This window comes from Oncorhynchus masou, chromosome 27, assembly GCF_036934945.1.
Source record: "Oncorhynchus masou masou isolate Uvic2021 chromosome 27, UVic_Omas_1.1, whole genome shotgun sequence".
In the NCBI taxonomy this organism is placed as follows: domain Eukaryota; kingdom Metazoa; phylum Chordata; class Actinopteri; order Salmoniformes; family Salmonidae; genus Oncorhynchus; species Oncorhynchus masou.
The window spans coordinates 50,410,088-50,430,438 of record NC_088238.1 but is presented as its reverse complement, the minus strand read 5'-3'; the positions used below and the strand labels follow the sequence as shown (position 1 = coordinate 50,430,438).

The window sequence follows — 20,351 nt, the reverse complement described above, 5'->3', positions numbered from 1 at the left end:
TCTGGACTTTGGCTTGGCCATTCTAACACCTGGATATGTTTATTTTTGAATCATTCCATTGTAGATTTTGCTTTATGTTTTGGATCATTGTCTTGTTGGAAGACAAATCTCCGTCCCAGTCTCAGGTCTTTTGCAGACTCCATCAGGTTTTCTTCCAGAATGGTCCTGTATTTGGCTCCATCCATCTTCCCATCAATTTTAACCATCTTCCCTGTCCCTGCTGAAGAAAAGCAGGCCCAAACCATGATGCTGCCACCACCATGTTTGACAGTGGAGATGGTGTGTTCAGGGTGATGAGCTGTGTTGCTTTTACGCCAAACATAACATTTTGCATTGTTGCCAAAAAGTTCAATTTTGGTTTCATCTGACCAGAGCACCTTCTTCCACATGTTTGGTGTGTCTCCCAGGTGGCTTGTGGCAAACTTTAAACAACACTTTTTATGGATATCTTTAAGAAATGGCTTTCTTCTTGCCACTCTTCCATAAAGGCCAGATTTGTGCAATATACGACTGATTGTTGTCCTATGGACAGTCTCCCACCTCAGCTGTAGATCTCTGCAGTTCATCCAGAGTGATCATGGGCCTCTTGGCTGAATCTCTGATCAGTCTTCTCCTTGTATGAGCTGAAAGTTTAGAGGGACGGCCAGGTCTTGGTAGATTTGCAGTGGTCTGATACTCCTTCCATTTCAATATTATCGCTTGCACAGTGCTCCTTGGGATGTTTAAAGCTTGGGAAATCTTTTTGTATCCAAATCCGGCTTTAAACTTCTTCACAACAGTATCTCGGACCTGCCTGGTGTGTTCCTTGTTCTTCATGATGCTCTCTGCGCTTTTAACGGACCTCTGAGACTATCACAGTGCAGGTGCATTTATACGGAGACTTGATTACACACAGGTGGATTGTATTTATCATCATTAGTCATTTAGGTCAACATTGGATCATTCAGAGATCCTCACTGAACTTCTGGAGAGAGTTTGCTGCACTGAAAGTAAAGGGGCTGAATAATTTTGCACGCCCAATTTTTCAGTTTTTGATTTGTTAAAAAAGTTTGAAATATCCAATAAATGTCGTTCCACTTCATGATTGTGTCCCACTTGTTGTTGATTCTTCACAAAAAAATACAGTTTTATATCTTTATGTTTGAAGCCTGAAATGTGGCAAAAGGTCGCAAAGTTCTAGGGGGCCGAATACCTTCCCAAGGCACTGTATTCAGACCTTTTACTCAGTACGTTGTTGAAGCACCTTTGGCAGCGATTCGAGTCTACTAGGGTATGACGCTATAAGCTTGGCACACCTGTATTTGGAGAGTTTCTCACATTCTTCTCTGCAGATCCTCTCAAGCTCTGTCAGGTTAGATGGGGAGCTACTCCTGCAGTATCTTGGCTTTGTGCTTAGGGTCGTTGTCATGTTGGAAGGTGAACCTTCACCTCAGTCTGAGGTGCGGAGTGCTCTGGAGCAGGTATTCATCAAGGATTTCTGTACTTTGCTCAGTTCATCTTTCCCTCATTCCTGACCAGTCTTCAGTCCCTGCCACTGAAAAACATCTCCACAGCATGATGCTGCCACCACCATGCTTCACTGTAGGGATGGTGCCAGTTTTCCTCCAGATGTGATGCTTGGCATTTCAATCCTTGTTTCATCAGACCAGATAATCTGGTTTCTCATGGTCTGAAAGTCTTTAGGTACCTTTTGGCAAACTCCAAGCGGGCTGTCATGTGCCTTTTACAGAGGAGTGGCTTTCGTCTGGCCACTCTACCAAGGCCTGATTGGTAGAGTGCTGCAGAGATGGTTGTCCTTCTGGAAGGTTCTCCTATCTTCACAGAGGAACTCTAGAGCTCTGTCAGAGTGACCATCAGGTTCTTGGTCACCTACCTGACCAAGGCCCTTCTCCCCCAATTGCTCAGTTTGGCCGGGCTGCCAGCTCTACGAAGAGTTTTGGTGGTTCCAAGCTTCTTCCATTTAAATATGATGGAGGTCACTGTGTTCTTGGGGACCTTCAATGCTGTAGAAATGTTTTGGTACCTTTCCCCAGATCTGTGCCTCGATACAATCCTGTCTTGGAGCTCTACCGACAATTCCTTCAACCTCATGGCTTGGTTTTTGCTCTGACATGCAAGGGTCAACTGTGGCACCTTGTAAAGAAAGGTGCGTGCTTTCCAAATCATGTCCAATCAATTCAATTAATTGCAGGTGGACTCCAATCAAGTTGTACAAACATCTCAAGGATGATCAAACAGGATGCACCTGAGCTCAATTTCAAAGGGTCTGAATACTTTACCTTATTTACATATTTTCTTTAAATGTGCACACATTTCTGAAACCTGTTTTCCCTTTGTCATTGTGGGATATTATGTGTAGATTGATGAGGACAAAAATGTATTTAATCCATTTTAGAATAAGGCTGTAATGTAACAAAATGTGGGAAAAGTCAAGGGGTCTGAATACTTTCCTAATGCAGTGTATCTCCCTGTATCTCTCTGCAGGCCTACAGTACACAGGCACACCCTCTCCATCTATCTCCTACAGCCCTCTTGCGCCATTTGGGGATCTTTACAACTGGCCACCTTCTCTCTTCTCCTCCATCTCACCCTTCACCCTGGCCACTTCCTTCTCTGAAATGAGCAGTTATTGAGAGGCATTGTGGTTATACCAAAACAACAATGTTTAACTCTGCCCCCTGCCGGTTCAGTGTTCAATTTCAATTGAATCATGAGCAGATTGGGTTTGGGTGTACACTGCACTTCCTCATTCAAGCAAATTTCTAGCAATGTCTTAAATTCCAAACCACATTTTGTGTGAGAGCTAACATTGTGTGTTAGCATTTTTCACAAAATAGTTTTGAATCAACTTCCGGTGGTTGCGTCATCGCTAACTCTAACTCATAAATTGGAGAATCCGTCTTTAGAGGCCTGGTTGAATAAAATATATTAAGAAAATATAACTTTTTAATAGACATAACTGTATTTGGCACTATGGTCTGTCATAGACTTTGAAATGGCTGTAATAAGGGCAATAGTCTTCAGTCCCTCAGTTTGCCTGTGTGACCTTCAGTTTTAGTGAGTAAGGCGAGCGCTGCCAAACTCTGCCTGTGAAATATTCCCATTTGTCGAATAAGCTTCCCTGAATGAGGCAAAAGTATCCCTGGTTGAGCTTCACATTACTAATCCAGTGCAATGGAGGCGGATCCTCTTGTTATCTCCCTGCCCAAGGGGTCTGGAATGCTGGCACCCATTTCTTCTCAGCGATTCATGACTCCTATTGCATCCCCTGACCTTCTTGTAGAATCTAACAGGAGACCCAGCATGCCTCTTCTGTTGGGTTGCATTTCTCTTCTATGGTATAATGGCTTTTGCAACAATCAAATCAAATCAAATTTTATTTGTCACATACACATGGTTAGCAGATGTTAATGCGAGTGTAGCGAAATGCTTGTGCTTCTAGTTCCGACAATGCATTAATAACCAACGAGTAATCTAACCTAACAACTCCACAACTCCTACCTTATACACACAAGTGTAAAGGGATAAAGAATATGTACATAAAGATATATGAATGAGTGATTGTACAGAACGGCATAGGCAAGATACAGTAGATGGTATTGAGTACAGTGTATATACAGTGGGGCAAAAAAGTATTTAGTCAGCCACCAATTGTGCAAGTTCTCCCACTTAAAAAGATGAGAGGCCTGTAATTTTCATCATAGGTACACTTCAACTATGACAGACAAAATGAGAAAAAAAATCTAGAAATTCACATTGTAGGATTTTTTATTTATTTATTTGCAAATTATGGTGGAAAATAAGTATTTGGTCAATAACAAAAGTTTATCTCAATACTTTGTTATATACCCTTTGTTGGCAATGACAGAGGTCAAACGTTTTCTGTAAGTCTTCACAAGGTTTCCACACACTGTTGCTGGTATTTTGGCCCATTCCTCCATGCAGATCTCCTCTAGAGCAGTGATGTTTTGGGGCTGTTGCTGGGCAACACAGACTTTCAACTCCCTCCAAAGATTTTCTATGGGGTTGAGATCTGGAGACTGGCTAGGCCACTCCAGGACCTTGAAATGCTTCTTATGAAGCCACTCCTTCGTTGCCCGGGTGGTGTGTTTGGGATCGTTGTCATGCTGAAAGACCCAGCCACGTTTCATCTTCAATGTCCTTGCTGATGGAAGGAGGTTTTCACTCAAAATCTCACAATACATGGCCCCATTCATTCTTTCCTTTACACGGATCAGTCGTCCTGGTCCCTTTGCAGAAAAACAGCCCCAAAGCATGATGTTTCCACCCCCATGCTTCACAGTAGGTATGGTGTTCTTTGGATGCGACTCAGAATTCTTTATCCTCCAAACACGACGAGTTGAGTTTTTACCAAAAAGTTATATTTTGGTTTCATCTGACCATATGACATTCTCCCAATCTTCTTCTGGATCATCCAAATGCTCTCTAGCAAACTTCAGACGGGCCTGGACATGTACTGGCTTAAGCAGGGGGACATGTCTGGCACTGCAGGATTTGAGTCCCTGGTGGCATAGTGTGTTATTGATGGTAGGCTTTGTTACTTGGGGTCCCAGCTCTCTGCAGGTCATTCACTAGGCCCCCCGTGTGGTTCTGAGATTTTTGCTCACCATTCTTGTGATCATTTTGACCCCACGGGGTGACATCTTGCGTGGAGCCCCAGATCAAGGGAGATTATCAGTGGTCTTGTATGTCTTCCATTTCCTAATAATTGCTCCCACAGTTGATTTCTTCAAACCAAGCTCCTTACCTATTGCAGATTCAGTCTTCCCAGCCTGGTGCAGGTCTACAATTTTGTTTCTGGTGTCCTTTGACAGCTCTTTGGTCTTGGCCATAGTGGAGTTTGGAGTGAGACTGTTTGAGGTTGTGGACAGGTGTCTTTTATACTGATAACAAGTTCAAACAGGTGCCCTTAATACAGTTAACGAGTGGAGGACAGAGGATCCTCTTAAAGAAGAAGTTACAGGTCTGTGAGAGCCAGAAATCTTGCTTGTTTGTAGGTGACCAAATACTTATTTTCCACCATAATTTGCAAATAAATTCATAAAAAATCCTACAATGTGATTTTCTGAATTTTTTTTCTTCATTTTGTCTGTCATAGTTGAAGTGTACCTATGATGAAAATTACAGGCCTCTCTCATATTTTTAAGTGGGAGAACCTGCACAATTGGTAGCTGACTAAATACTTTTTTGCCCCACTGTAAGTATTCATACCCCTTTGCTATGCCACTCCATATTGAGCTGAAAGGTGCATCCAATTTTCTTTTATCATCCTTGAGATGTCACTACAACTTGATTGGAGTCCAACACTGGCCAATTCAATTGTTCTGAAATGATTTAGAAAAAAACATACCTGTCTATTTAAAGTCCCACAGTTGACAGTGCATGTCAGAACAGAAACCAAGACATGAGGTTGAAGGAATTGTCATTAGAGCTCCCAGACAGGATTGTGTCAAGACATAGATCATAGATCAGCATTGAAGATCCCCAAGAACACAGCCGCCTCCATCATTCTTAAATGGAAGACGTCCAAGAACTATCTCTAAATCCCTGAGATAGAATTGTGATGAGGCATATATTTAGGGAAGGGTATAAAACAATTTCTAAAGTGTTGACATTTTCCAAGAGCACATCATTGGGAAATTGAAAAAAATATGGAATTACCCAGACTATGCCTCGAGCTGGCCATCCAACCAATTTGAGCAACCGGGCAAGAAGGACCTTGGTCAGGGAGGTGACCAAGAAACCAATGTCCACTCTGAGAGAACTACAGAGTTCCTTGGCTGAGATGGGAGAACCTGCCAGAAGGACAAAGTCTCTACAGCACTTCACCAATCTGTGCTTCATGGGAGGGTGGCCAGATGGAAGCCTCTCCTGAGAAAAGGGCATATGACAGCACGCCTGGAGTTTGCAAAAAGACACACGAAAGACTGTGAGAGCCCAAGTCAAAAGATGATGTGGTCTGATGAAACAAAAATTGTACTCTTTGTCCTGAATGCAAAGTGCTATGTTTGGAGAAAACCAGGCATAGCTCATTACCCATCCAACACATTCCTACCATGCTTTTCAGTGGCAGGGACTGGGAGACTGGTAAGGACAGAGGGAACAATGAATGGACCCATATACAGGCAAATCCTTGATGAGAACCTGCTTTAGTGTGCAAACAACCTTAGACTGGGGCGAAGATTTTACATTCCAGCAGGACAATGACCCCAAACATGCAGCCAAAGCAACGGAGGTGACCCAGTGCCATGTTGAGATGGTTGAGGGTTGACAAGAGATTAACTACTTCTCTTCTAGTTTATACGATAAATATTACTGTGACAAATTCCAGATTGTTTGCATAATTGAATAACATTCAGCTCAGACACCTGTACATTCCCCACAAGACATGCCACCAGGGGTCTCTTCACAGTCCCCAAGTTCAAAACAAAAATTCACGGCAACACACAGTTTTATACAGAGCCATGATTCTAATGGCACTCCCATGTCCAATTACTCAAGCAAACAATGAAATTACCTTTTAAAAAATGGATTAAACAACTCATGGAAACGCGGGGACTGTGACACACACACACACAAACACATACTTTTTCAGTTGTATTGTTTGTATTCCTTTTTTAGTTGTATTGCATACCGTTGTAATTTAAAATGTGTTTTGTTACTTTTCATGTTTTGTGGACCCCAGGAAGAGTAGCTACTGCTTCTGCAAAACCTAATTAACAAATGGCAATGAGTAGCTAAGCTCCATGGGTAGGGAGTTATAGTAGTCTATGAGGTGTCCTCTGGGGTCATTCCCTGGCTCATATCTTTGAATGTTTTAATACATATTAACGCTGTATCATGGTCTTTTTTGTTGAGGAGTCAGTGTGATTGTTGGTCTGGCTGGTGTATCATAGTGTTCCTAGTCAGCATTCTCGGAGAGAACTGGAGTACATCCGAATAGTCTCTTATGTTCCACCTGCCCAATAAGAGATTATTCCTTGGAGTCTGTCCACCCTTTCTATCAGGGCCTGCACTGAGAGGTTGAGTGTCTGGATGGACAACAACTCTATGCTTACCTTTGAAGACCTACATATCGCAGACGCTCCTTCCTCATCATCACCAGTTGCACTAGCAGCACTCTTCAGTTTTTCACCACCCTCATCACCGCTTCCTCCCTGTTCGCCCCCCAGTGAGGGTAATGTCTCGTAAAGGGACAATACCCTCTTTGGTGTGCTATTCTTCGGCTGTGCAGTTCTGAAAGGTTACCAGGCTACATTAGCCATGTTGTTTATTTTGATAAATTAGACATTTTACAGGTGGCGAATCAAGTAGGCTCTAGATGCTACGCATCTCAGAAGATTACTAAGCGTGTGTTATAATATAGCCTATTCAAATGGTTTCTCAGACAAATCATTGTGAGATCTGATAATCTGTGCAGTTTGACGACAAAGAAAGACAACCTGGTTGGAACTAAACCCTCCAGGAGTGATGGGAGCAGCTGGGCCTGGACTTTGCTGTCTATTAAAAACGTGTTTACTATTTGGGAATACGATATGCTTATAAGGCCTGCTTAATTGCATACCGTTAAGAACCAATGGTGCATTATATAACTCAACACATTCAAATAAATCAGATATGGTGTGTAGCCAGGTGTAGTCAACATCCAAAATCAACATGAACTTTATTCATTGTATAATGGCGCCAATGTTATGTTAGCATGTACAGGTGCAAAACAACAAATATTCAACCAATGCCGATCAGTAAAACAGCGCTGTTCTGTATTTGAGAAATTCAAATAATCTTTGACCAGAGGGAAATCTTATGGATTTGCTCCGTTACAAAAAATAAACACAGTTAGTTTATTTGCTTTAACCCCAAATGTTGTAAAACATACATCTGTGATTCAAACAAACCCAACCCTCCTTGGGAAACGTACATCTGTGATTTAAACAAACCCAACCCTCCTTGGGAAACATACATCTGTGATTCAAACAAACCCAACCCTCCTTGGGAAACATACATCTGTGATTTAAACAAACCCAACCCTCCTTGGGAAACATACATCTGTGATTTAAACAAACCCAACCCTCCTTGGGAAACATTTGACAAAGGTTTGCTGACAAGCAACAGCTAATATACAAAATAACTTGTTCAAAAGCAGGAAACATACTGGTAAAAAAGCTCATCTTTACAATCCTGGCATTTACACTGAAAACTAAATATTTATTTTAAACAGATTTAAAGCATACAAACACTTGTTAACCATGTGTACTGGTCACTAACTGGTTTAAATAGATGAATTGTGTGTTGAATTCAGGTTCAGTACATTTGGATTTCATGCATGTTTGGGTGATTTAATCAAATCAAAACCAGTATCTTGAATACAGGGGTGAGACAATCATCTTATACTCAGACAATGAGAATTTGGGTTAATTTATTCATGTTAATTCAGAATCCAGCATCGTTTTCCTGACTAAAATGTCTGTATGTTGGTCTTGATTAAATTAAAATCACATTTCCTTCTTGACTAAATTACCATCAAAATAGGAATACACAAAACAATGAAGTACATAATAAAACATGCTATACCATCTAACAGACACATGTTCAGTTAGGAACCCCATATCCTACAATACTCACAAACCATATACAAATGTTCCCACTTTAGTAAATTTTGTGATTCTGTGACGCTGTATTTGATAGTCCATGAGGTTTAGGTCGTTGAAGGTGAAGGGATCTGGACCATTTTTTGGTTGTAAGAGCTTGTCCTCATCCATTGGTCCTTTCGAATGGGATGGCCTCCCTTTTATCTTGCAGCAGCTGAAATGGAGAGTTCAAAATGAACAAACTGGTTATGTATTATAAAACCCTAACCCAGGATCTAATTTGACAGGTGTGGTTATATTACAACATCCCTCGCATTAGAATAGGAATATCCAGAGCCACGATCAGTAGCCAAACGTTGTTGAACGTTGCAGATAGAAATGCCAGGAATAGAGATAGCGTGATTCCTTATTTTAAATGACAGAGGCATCCTTGTTCTGTATAGTACATTTCTATCTGAATGTTCCATAATGTTGCGTCCTGTTGAACTCAGCCCTGGTGTGTTTGCTTCGTGGTTGCTCAACAGAACAGTAGAGTTCAGTGTTGTATTATTGTTCAGATATCAGAGTTTACCAGCAAACAGATAGAGGCTCTGATTACAGTGAAAAGGGAGGAAGGTAGGGATTTTAAGCCAAATTCCCATTTGGGGAGGTAGGCCTATTTATGCCTGATGTGCAAACTACACACAGGGTCTGCCCAGGGCACATTGACATTTGCCGGCCCAGGGAGCCACACAATAGGGCAAACACACAGGAAACACCTTCCCCTGTTCTCTGCAGCCCAAGATAATTTACTGAATGTGCACAATGAGATATTAAAAGCTCCAGGCTTCACTGCAATAATTGCAGGTCCACGCCTGATGAAACAGTTGTAATGTAGAGGAATGGTGGAAATGAGTGCGAGAACTTGGGAAAGTTAAGTAGAAGACTATGATTCTCTTGAACATTTTACAATTTTATTGAAGTGTTCCTCCTGGTCTTTACTTCACTTGAAGGGGAGGAGTCGAGGGAACTGAATAGACTAATTGCTTGTTATAATATTTTCACACTACTGAGCCGAGCCAAGCTTTACTGCAATGGCCTGGTTATGCATTCACCAGAGCTGCTGGAAGTTTACAGTATAACAGCGCTTCACCGTTTGACAATGCTCAGTAAGTAAACAGTTTAAACGTACCATTGTCTTCACCGCCTGAAGACTTCACCCCGAGAAGCATGACACCATCTTTGGCATTGTCCGGCCTGCTCTGGAAAGAGGCACTGCAAAGAGGAGACAGCACGGCATATTGGTGGTAAAATAGTATTTTTTGACAAGATCACTGTATATTTAAACAATAAGGCCTAAGGGGGTGTGGTATATGGCCAATATACCACGGCTAAGGGCAGTTCTTAAGCACAACGCAACTCGGAGTGCCTGGATACAGCCCTTAGCCGTGGTATATTAGCAATATACCACAAACCCCAGAGGTGCCTTGTTGCTGTTATAAACTGGTTAATTAGAACGGTAAAAATAAATGTTCTGTCATACACATGGTATACGGTCTGATATACCACAGCTTTCAGCCAATCGGCATTCAGGACCTGAACCACCCAGTTTATAATTGAACTGTTCAAATGGAGTCCTATCTTTATGTACAACGACTATACTTACTTTTCTGTTCCATTATCAGTTATCTCTGTTCAGGGACAAAAAACATGGAATAATGAGTGCTATTTAGTTTGTAATGAGTATGTAGACATAATGCTGTGTAGAGTCACAGCTGTTTCAGTCATTGAGTAGTACCTGTGTGATCGTGGTCCTTCATGCATTTACTTTTCAGAAGTACCACGACAACAGCCCCCACAAGTACCAGGACTGGCAAAAGAATCCACAGCAGGTTCTTATCTGAAGACAAAGAGGAGGTATATCTTTTAGTGTGGCAGACAAAACTGTTGTTTTTCACATCCCATGAGAAGTTGGATTAGTACCATTGTTGGGACAATGTGTAATGTAGGCAATTTATGATGATTTGTAATCAAACATGGCTTGATTTTTGACTTTGCACACACACGCACGCACGCACGCGCGTGCACACACACACACACACACACACACACACACACACACACACACACACACACACACACACACACACACACACAACCCAGTCAAATTTGAAGTGTGTGCACCCTCTGGTGGGTGTGGTAGAACATTAGATGCTGAGGTAAATGAGTCCATAAAGGTGCTACATTAATTGATTTAGGAGTTTCCGTCTCTCACCTCCAGCCTGTTGACCTGGTAGAAAACAACAACATAACGTAAAACTTCAGTAAAACTCTGCAGTGTGATTTATGCGGTAACTGAACTTTCGATGACCACGAGAAGGGGATGCTAGTTACATAATACCCTACATACCCTCAAGTATGTGGACACCTGCTCGTCGAACATCTCATTCCAAAATCATGGGCATTGATATGGAGTTGATCCCCCCCTTTACTGCTTCACTACAACAGCCCTTACAGTTGATCGGGGCAGCTCTAAGCAGGACAGAAAGGTGACTTGTTGGAAAGGTGGTGTCCTATGACGGTGCCATATTGAAAGTCACTGAGCTCTTCATTAAGGCCGTTCCACTGCCAATGTTTGTCTATGGAGAATGCATGGCGGTGTGCTCGATCTTATACTCCTGTCGGCAACGGGTGTGGCTGAAATAGCCGAATCCATTAATTTGAAAGGGTGTCCACATACTTTTGTATATATGGTGTAGGTAACTTGTCATCTGGATAATGTGTCCATTTAAAATGTTATGGTTATTTTGCGGACCGTGTATTTTTCAGTGCAAGGAAAACGGAGCACCATTCGTGAAAATGTGAGTTTATTCCTATACAGACGATGGTAGTAGAGGACGTACCGACATCTTGATCCGTATTCTTATTGTCCATGACTCTATCTTGACCTGGGGGAAAAAAATTGTCATTTTTATCATTATACCATCGTGTCTTCCTACACAGGTAGTGGACAAAATAGTGCACTGAGGGACAGTGATGGTGCTTTAGACTTACCTGTATTTTCATCCTCTGAACCTGAAGACAACATTCATGGCAAAACATTGTTATGGGGTCATGGTATCATTAACCCAATGCAGTACTTGCTATCCTCTAGCCTATCTCTATTGTGATTTGAGAGAGGGTAAACAAATCTTCTCCTACCTGAAATGGTGGTTGTGTTTAGTGAGTCACTCTTGGTAACAGTTGTTGGGGCCTGGGTCCCTTGTGTTCCTGTGCGAACGAGGTAGAATGCACTCGTTCAGAAAATGTCTAACATTTTAAAAGATCTGAGCCAGTATTAAGCTTGTCAGAGTAGGAGAGCTGATCTACAGTAGGATCAGGTCCTCCCTGTCCATGTAATCTTATTCATTGGGACCTGAAAGACAAGACTGATCCTAAATCAGCACTCCGAGATGATGTATATATATGTTCGAACCCTGGCTATTATCTGTATTTTTTCACATCTGTAGAGCTTATTGCACAATCCCATGTGAGCACATCAGACCTATTGTATGATGTAGGACCTCTGTCATAAAAATAAAGTTTACAGAGAAGACAGAATTACATTTCAATAGCCATTTTAAAGGAAATGTCTATGAAGTCTCACCAATATCCTTAGTATATGGAGATGCGGAATTCACTGGGACTTGGGGTGAGGATGACATTTTTGTATTTTCTGTTACTGTTGATGTAGCAAGCGCTGTGGTAGAATTCCAGGGAGAATTCTCTGGAATGCAAAATCAGTCTTAAAGGAAAATTCCACCACAAAAACAATATTTTGGTGTTTGTTTCATTAGTCCATTATTGATATAGTCCAAAAAATGTTTTGCATGACAGCAATCAAGTTTACAAGATATATCACTTTCAAAATACAGAAATACAGCCGGTATGATGCATTTTATGATACTGTGTTAACAGCAGTTTCTAAACCAGCATACTGTACCTATCTCTAAAGATGGAACACTTTTTAATGTTACAATGTCCTAATGTTCTGACACTTATTTGAACTAGAACATTGTAACATTAGACCATGTTTTGAAAAGTTTTTATTTGACTTACTGGTTGGGGTCACACTGGTTGCAGTAACGCTGGTTGCAGTAACGCTGGTTGCAGTAACGCTGGTTGCAGTAACATTTGCACCAAGGTTCTTGACAGTGGAAAGAGGAACAGTCGTGACGGGTGTCGTAGTTTCTGTGATGACAGATCAAAGATGTTCTAACTCAGTAGTGTAGAGGCTTTGTTGTGTAGAGGCTTTGTTGTGTATTCTGCAACAAAGCCTCCTTCACTCACGCCGCCAAACTTACCCTAGTAAAACTGACTATCCTACCGATCCTCGACTTCGGCGACGTCATCTACAAAATAGCTTCCAACACTCTACTCAGCAAACTGGATGCAGTTCATCACAGTGCCATCCGTTTTGTCACTAAAGCACCTTATACCACCAACCACTGCGACCTGTATGCTCTAGTCGGCTGGCCCTCGCTACATATTCGTCGCCAGACCCACTGGTTCCATGTCATCTACAAGTCCATGCTAGGTAAAGCTCCGCCGTATCTCAGTTCACTGGTCACGATGGCAACACCCACCCGTAGCACGCACTCCAGCAGGTGTATCTCACTGATCATCCCTAAAGCCAACACCTCATTTGGCCGCCTTTCGTTCCAGTTCTCTGCTGCCTGTGACTGGAACGAATTGCAAAGATCGCTGAAGTTGGAGACTTTTCTCTCCCTCACCAACTTCAAACATCTGCTATCTGAGCAGCTAACCGATCGCTGCAGCTGTACATAGTCTTATCGGTAAATAGCCCACCCAATTTTACCTACCTCATCCCCATACTGTTTTTTATTTATTTACTTTTCTGCTCTTTTGCACACCAATATCTCTACCTGTACATGACCATCTGATCATTTATCACTCCAGTGTTAATCTGCAAAATTGTAATTATTTGCCTACCTCCTCATGCCTTTTGCACACAATGTATATAGACTCTCTTTTTTTTCTACTGTGTTATTGACTTGTTAATTGTTTACTCCATGTGTAACTCTGTGTTGTCTGTTCACACTGATATGCTTTATCTTGGCCAGGTCGCAGTTGCAAATGAAAACTTGTTCTCAACTAGCCTACCTAGTTAAATAAAGGTGAAATTAAAAAAAAAATAAGATTCAAATCACAAAACTGCAGCAGGATAAACATATGTGATGCGAGAATCTTTCAGACCCTAAAATGCAACCAGCCTCTTGAGTGTTATTTTTTTGTTTGTAATAAAAAAGAAAATAAGGAATACCTGAGATTTTTTCGAAATTACTATCACTGTCTCTTGAAATATGACCTACCTGATGGTTTGCCTGTTGTTGAATGTTCTGCTGATTTTTGTGTGGTAACACAAGAAGCATGTGAACAACAGGCGAGAGGCAGACAAAAACAATTATATCATTCAGTGAGTTTAGTTTTTTTTTATAGATGTAATATAATATATTGTAAGCAGATACTTCCTGCTAAGAGAACTCTTTATCAATTTAGTTTTGTATATATTATGGTGGGACATATTTGCAAGGGAAAAAAAACTAAAATATCTCTGTCCACTTCATAGAGGCTTGCACTGTAGTCACTAGGGCTTTGCTTAGGTGTTTCCTGCAGATGTTTACATTCATGCAGGAAGGAGATTTGCTGCCGATTGGATCATTTCACTTCGAAATGGTCAGGACAATGATCTCTCACCCTCTGCTAGAGAAGGAGCAGTTTGGTTCCCACTGGCTATCTACATCTCCAATCACCTTTCTGGGCAGCGCAGGTCCTGGATCTGTGCCTATATGCTCCAAGCAAAACAACAAATCAGGAGACGCCCTCTTTTTCCACAAGCCCAGTAACCACATTCATTTGTCTCGGCCTGGACGTCAAACAATGTGTTTTATTCCTATACGTCCTGTCTTATTATCTGTGTTGTCTGATGCAATATGTCTCATGAAAAGATTGCCAAGGATGGCTAATCTTAAGTGAGTTGAGAGTTGCACCCCTTCTGAAAAAACCTACACTCGATCCCTCCGATGTCAACAACTACAGACCAGTATCCCTTCTTTCTTTTCTCTCCAAAACTCTTGAACGTGCCGTCCTTGGCCAGCTCTCCCGCTATCTCTCTCAGAATGACCTTCTTGATCCAAATCAGTCAGGTTTCAAGACTAGTCATTCAACTGAGACTGCTCTTCTCTGTATCACGGAGGCGCTCCGCACTGCTAAAGCTAACTCTCTCTCCTCTGCTCTCATCCTTCTAGACCTATCGGCTGCCTTCGATACTGTGAACCATCAGATCCTCCTCTCCACCCTCTCCGAGTTGGGCATCTCCGGCGCGGCCCACGCTTGGATTGCGTCCTACCTGACAGGTCGCTCCTACCAGGTGGCGTGGCGAGAATCTGTCTCCTCACCACGCGCTCTCACCACTGGTGTCCCCAGGGCTCTGTTCTAGGCCCTCTCCTATTCTCGCTATACACCAAGTCACTTGGCTCTGTCATAACCTCACATGGTCTCTCCTATCATTGCTATGCAGACGACACACAATTAATCTTCTCCTTTCCCCTTCTGATGACCAGGTGGCGAAATCGCATCTCTGCATGTCTGGCAGACATATCAGTGTGGATGACGGATCACCACCTCAAGCTGAACCTCGGCAAGACGGAGCTGCTCTTCCTCCCGGGGAAGGACTGCCCGTTCCATGATCTCGCCATCACAGTTGACAACTCCTTTGTGTCCTCCTCCCAGAGCGCTAAGAACCTTGGCGTGATCCTGGACAACACCCTGTCGTTCTCAACTAACATCAAGGCGGTGGCCCGTTCCTGTAGGTTCATGCACTACAACATCCGCAGAGTACGACCCTGCCTCACACAGGAAGTGGCACAGGTCCTAATCCAGGCACTTGTCATCTCCCGTCTGGATTACTGCAACTCGCTGTTGGCTGGGCTCCCTGCCTGTGCCATTAAACCCCTACAACTCATCCAGAACGCCGCAGCCCGTCTGGTGTTCAACCTTCCCAAGTTCTCTCACGTCACCCCGCTCCTCCGCTCTCTCCACTGGCTTCCAGTTGAAGCTCGCATCCGCTACAAGACCATGGTGCTTGCCTACGGAGCTGTGAGGGGAACGGCACCGCAGTACCTCCAGGCTCTGATCAGGCCCTACACCCAAACAAGGGCACTGCGTTCATCCACCTCTGGCCTGCTCGCCTCCCTACCACTGAGGAAGTACAGTTCCCGCTCAGCCCAGTCAAAACTGTTCGCTGCTCTGGCCCCCCAATGGTGGAACAAACTCCTCACGACGCCAGGACAGCGGAGTCAATCACCACCTTCCGGAGACACCTGAAACCCCACCTCTTTAAGGAATACCTAGGATAGGATAAAGTAATCCTTCTCACCCCCCTTAAATGATTTAGATGGACTATTGTAAAGTGGCTGTTCCACTGGATGTCATAAGGTGAATTCACCAATTTGTAAGTCGCTCTGGATAAGAGCGTCTGCCAAATGACTTAAATGTAAATGTAATGTAAATGAATTTGTTGCATGAATTCACTGAACTTGCAGAGACTTGAAATATACACGGAGAGTACGTAACATTTTAAGCATACCTTCCTAATATTGATTTGCACCTCTTTTCCATCAGAACAGCCTTAATTCGTCGGGACATGGACTCTACAAGGTGTCCAAAGCGTTCCACAGGGATGCTGGCCCATGTTGACTCCAATGTTTCCCAGAGTTGTGTCAAGTTGGCTGGATGTGCGCCTGGCACATACTACCATACCCTGTTCAAAGGCACTTCAACATTTTGTCTTTCCCATTCACCCTCTAAATGGCACACATACACAATCCATGTCTCAATTGTCTCTAACCTTAAAAATCCTTATTTAACTTGTCACTTCTCCTTAATCTACACTGATTGAAGTGGATTTAACAAGTGACATCAATAAGGGATCATAGCTTTCACCTGGTCAGTCTGTCATGGAAAGAGCAGGTGTTCTTAATGTTTTATACACTCAGTGTAGGTGTAAAGCACACAATGTGCTGAACAGTGTTCCTCACACACACCTAATAAAGATTATTTTCCGGTGTGCATCTGGTCTTACAATTGACTGTTAGTAAAACATGGATGTTTCAATGTCCTGCAAACAGCTTTGGTGCATCTCCCTATCAACCTTCATGTCCATATGCCTCTCATGGGCGACTTGTACCATGGGGAGGTCTCTGAGTTATCCTGGTAATACTTGACACACCTTAACCCGAAGTGTTATGCTACTTTATTAACATTCATAGCACCTTATTAATGGGTTAAGGCTGTACCTTCCTCCACACGTGGCTGACAAGGATAATATACAGGTTTTTTTTGGGGGGGGGGGGCACTACACAAGATTCCAATCGACAACAACAAAAAACAATGCTGCTCTTATCTCAGGCTCGTACCAACGGAAAAATGCACATAGGCATCATTGGACGTCCCTGGAAAAATGTTCAAAGTGTGAGCCTCTCTTAGTTCAACTCACAAACACACTGTTCGGGATATCTTGATTGTGATCGGCAGTTGTGTTTCGTGTGTTATTATATAAGATATTTAATGAACCACATGTCCATATGCAAGATTTTTTTATTTGCAAACCAAGTCTGATTAAGACAATAAGTAAACACAACAGCTAATAAAAGCAATTATTCTACTCAAGACAAAATAACATAAAACACTATACAATGCAACTACTGGCAAGTCTTTTTGCCTATTTTTTCAAGCATCCATTTTGCCTGACTAAAACTCGCATCTGTCCACCAGTGTAAAACACTTCGTAACTGTGTAACTTTTAAAACCCATTATTAATTGAATTCGACATTTCTGTCTGAGACAATCCTTTGTCACCTTGTGCGCTCTCCTATACAAGCCACTTAGTAGTCATTTTGGACTGCCAAAAGCAGGTCTAAACATCCCTGTAGGCTTACCTGTTGTGAGGAGCTGGAGCGAGGTTAGAAGGAAGATGAGTAAGGCTATCTTAACGGTGTCCATGGTGGTTCTACTGAGCGTTCCCCTCCAGGCTGCTTCTTAGGGTTCTTCAGAGCTGTGTGAGCCACTGCTATCAACCAGTGGAAAAGGTGTTCATCGTCTGGCCCATAGCTGCTTATTTTGGCACATCCTTTAAAGAAGGGGAGGAAGTAGAGGAGTTTCCCTCGAGGGCGGAGGGTTGGGGGCTGGAGAGGATGGGGAGGCTGCTTCGGCCAGTGGGAGAAGTCTTTCTGGGGCCCCAGCCTGGATAGGAACACCGGCCCTTAAGGCTGTTTGTACTCCATCGCCAACTCCTGTGACTTATTTTTTCCTGCCCTCACGTTGCAGGAGCGGCGTACTGGTGTGAAGGAGTCTTAGTAAGTGTCTGACTAGGATGGGCTGTGAATGACCCGAAACATGTACAGTATCAGTTCAGAGGGTACAGTAGGATCAAGGAGTTAACCAGCTAATATTCTTAAATAGCTTGTTTAGTAGAAATATAAGCTTGAAATTAGCATGCTCTAATTGACTCAACAACCAACAACATATACCTAAGTTTATCTTAATGAACCAGAAAATCAATAGTTATTTCTGGTTGTTTATCAAAGTTGCTTTGTAGTATACCCTTCAGGATGGGCTTTCAGGAAAACAGTGTTGTCTGAAACTTAACATGTTCAGCTCACCCTTGAGACACCAACATTTTCAAACATACTCATTTAAGCTAACATTTGTTACACTTCTGTGAACCACGGTAATTGAAATCAATATAGTGGTCAGTCGCATCTCTCATTTGACCATTTTATTAGCTAGGACTTAGCACCAAACTCTAATGAGATGGTGAGAGGCACACCCCATCGTCTTCGTTCCAGTTTGTTTTAATGGGCAGTTATGCAAGATAAAGACAGGTCAAGGGAAGGCCGTTGTCGGTAATCCAGGCCAGAGTCAGAAAGGTACAGAATGACAGGGAGGCAGAGGTCAGTAATCCAGGGCAGTGTCAGACAGGTACAGAATGGCAGGCAGGCAGGGTCAAAGCAGGCAGAGTGGTCAAAACCAGCAAAACTAGGAAAAACAAGGGCTAGTGCAACACAGGCGTACAGGAAAACCACGCTGGTCGGTTTGACAAGATGAACTGGCAACAGACAAACAGAAAACACAGGCATAAATGCACAGGGGATAATGGGGAAAACAAGCGACACCTGGAGGGAGGGTGGAGACAAGCACAAGAAAGGTGAAACAGATCAGGGTGTGACAAAAAAAATGCACATTTTAGAGTGGCCTTTTATTGTCCCCAGCACAAGGTGCACCTGTGTAATGACCATGCTGTGTTATCAACTTCTTGATATGCCATACCTGTCAAATGGGTGGATTATCTTGGCAAATTATGATACATTTTAATCAGCCCTTCCCTCAATAATCAGGTCAGGCTTGGTCCCTGTTCTCCTAACCTGCCTCCCTTCTGAGATGACGGTACACTTTATTTTACAGGCTTATTTCCTGCAAGTCTTCCCTAAGTCGTTGTAAATGAGAATCTGCTAAATTAAAATAAGGCCTAAACAAATACAGTACCAGTCAAAAGTTTGGACACACCTACTCATTCAAGGGTTTTTCTTTATTTGTACTATTTTCTACCTTGTAGAAATAGTGAAGACATCTAAATTATGAAATAACACATATGGAATCATGTAGTAACCAAAAAAGTGTTAAACAAAACAAAACATATGTTATATTTGAGATTCTACAAATAGCCACCCTTTGCCTTCATGACAGCTTTGCACACTCTTGGCATTCTCTCAACCAGCTGTATGAGGTAGTCACCTGAAATGCATTTAAATTAACAGGTGTGCCTTGTTAAAAGTTAATTTGTGGAATGTATTTCCTTCTGAATGCATTTGAGCCAATCAGTTGTGTTGTGACAAGATAGGGGTGGTATACAGAAGATAGCCCTATTTGGTAAAAGACCAAGTCCATATTATGGCGTGAACAGCTCAAATAAGCAAAGAGAAAGGACAGACTATCATTACGTTAAGACATGAAGGTCAGTCAATCTGGAATACTTCAAGAACTTTGAAAGTTTCTTCAAGTGCAGTCACAAAAACGCTATGATGAAAGTGGCTCTCATGTGGACTGCCACAGGAAAGGAAGACCCAGAGTTACCTCTGCTGCAGAGGATACGTTCATTAGAGTTACCAGCCTCACAAATTGCAGCCCAAATAAATGCCTCACAGAGTTCAAGGAAGAGACACATCTCAACATCAACTGTTCAGAGGAGACTGTGTGAATCAGGCCTTCGTGGTCGAATTGCTGCAAAGAAACCCCCACTAAAGGACACCAACAAGAAGAAGAGACTTGCTTGGGCCAAGAAACGGACATTAGACCAGTCCAAATTTGAGATTTTAAGTTCCAACCACCGTAACTTTGTGAGATGCAGAGTAGGCGAACAGATGATCTCTGCATGTGTAGTTCCCACCGTGAAGCATGGAGGAGGAGGTGTGATGGTGTGGGTGTGCTTGAATTTTTTTTCAACAGGACAATGACCCAACACACCTCCAGGCTGTGTAAGGGCTATTTGACAAAGAAGGAGAGTGATGGAGTGCTACATCAGATGACCTGGCCTCCACAATCACCCAACCTAAACCCAATTGAGATGGTTAGGGAAGAGTCGGACCTCAGAGAGAAGGAAAAGCAGCCAACAAGTGCTCAGAATATGTGGGAACTCCTTCAAGA

The 20,351-nt window shown here is 42.6% G+C and overlaps 1 protein-coding gene across 6 annotated transcripts; it reads right to left on the bottom strand.

Moving 5' to 3' along the window:
* Positions 1-7,667: 7,667 nt before the first annotated feature.
* LOC135516347 (mucin-2-like) lies at positions 7,668-17,810 on the bottom strand. 6 transcript variants are annotated; one of them, XM_064940594.1, is made up of 11 exons: positions 17,588-17,807; positions 12,687-12,818; positions 12,235-12,354; positions 11,790-11,858; positions 11,643-11,663; positions 11,492-11,536; positions 10,864-10,878; positions 10,387-10,488; positions 10,255-10,279; positions 9,781-9,863; positions 7,668-8,823 (listed from the first exon to the last, which is right to left on the bottom strand). In XM_064940594.1, the coding sequence occupies exons 1-11, from the start codon at positions 17,649-17,651 to the stop codon at positions 8,810-8,812; spliced, it is 690 nt and encodes a 229-aa protein (XP_064796666.1). In that variant the 5' UTR covers positions 17,652-17,807; the 3' UTR covers positions 7,668-8,809. The 6 variants fall into 6 exon arrangements, with proteins under 6 accessions (XP_064796666.1, XP_064796671.1, XP_064796667.1 ...); XM_064940599.1 differs by lacking the exon at positions 12,235-12,354 and having other exon boundaries at positions 17,588-17,810; XM_064940595.1 differs by lacking the exon at positions 10,864-10,878 and having other exon boundaries at positions 17,588-17,809.
* Between the last annotated feature and the right edge of the window lie 2,541 nt (positions 17,811-20,351).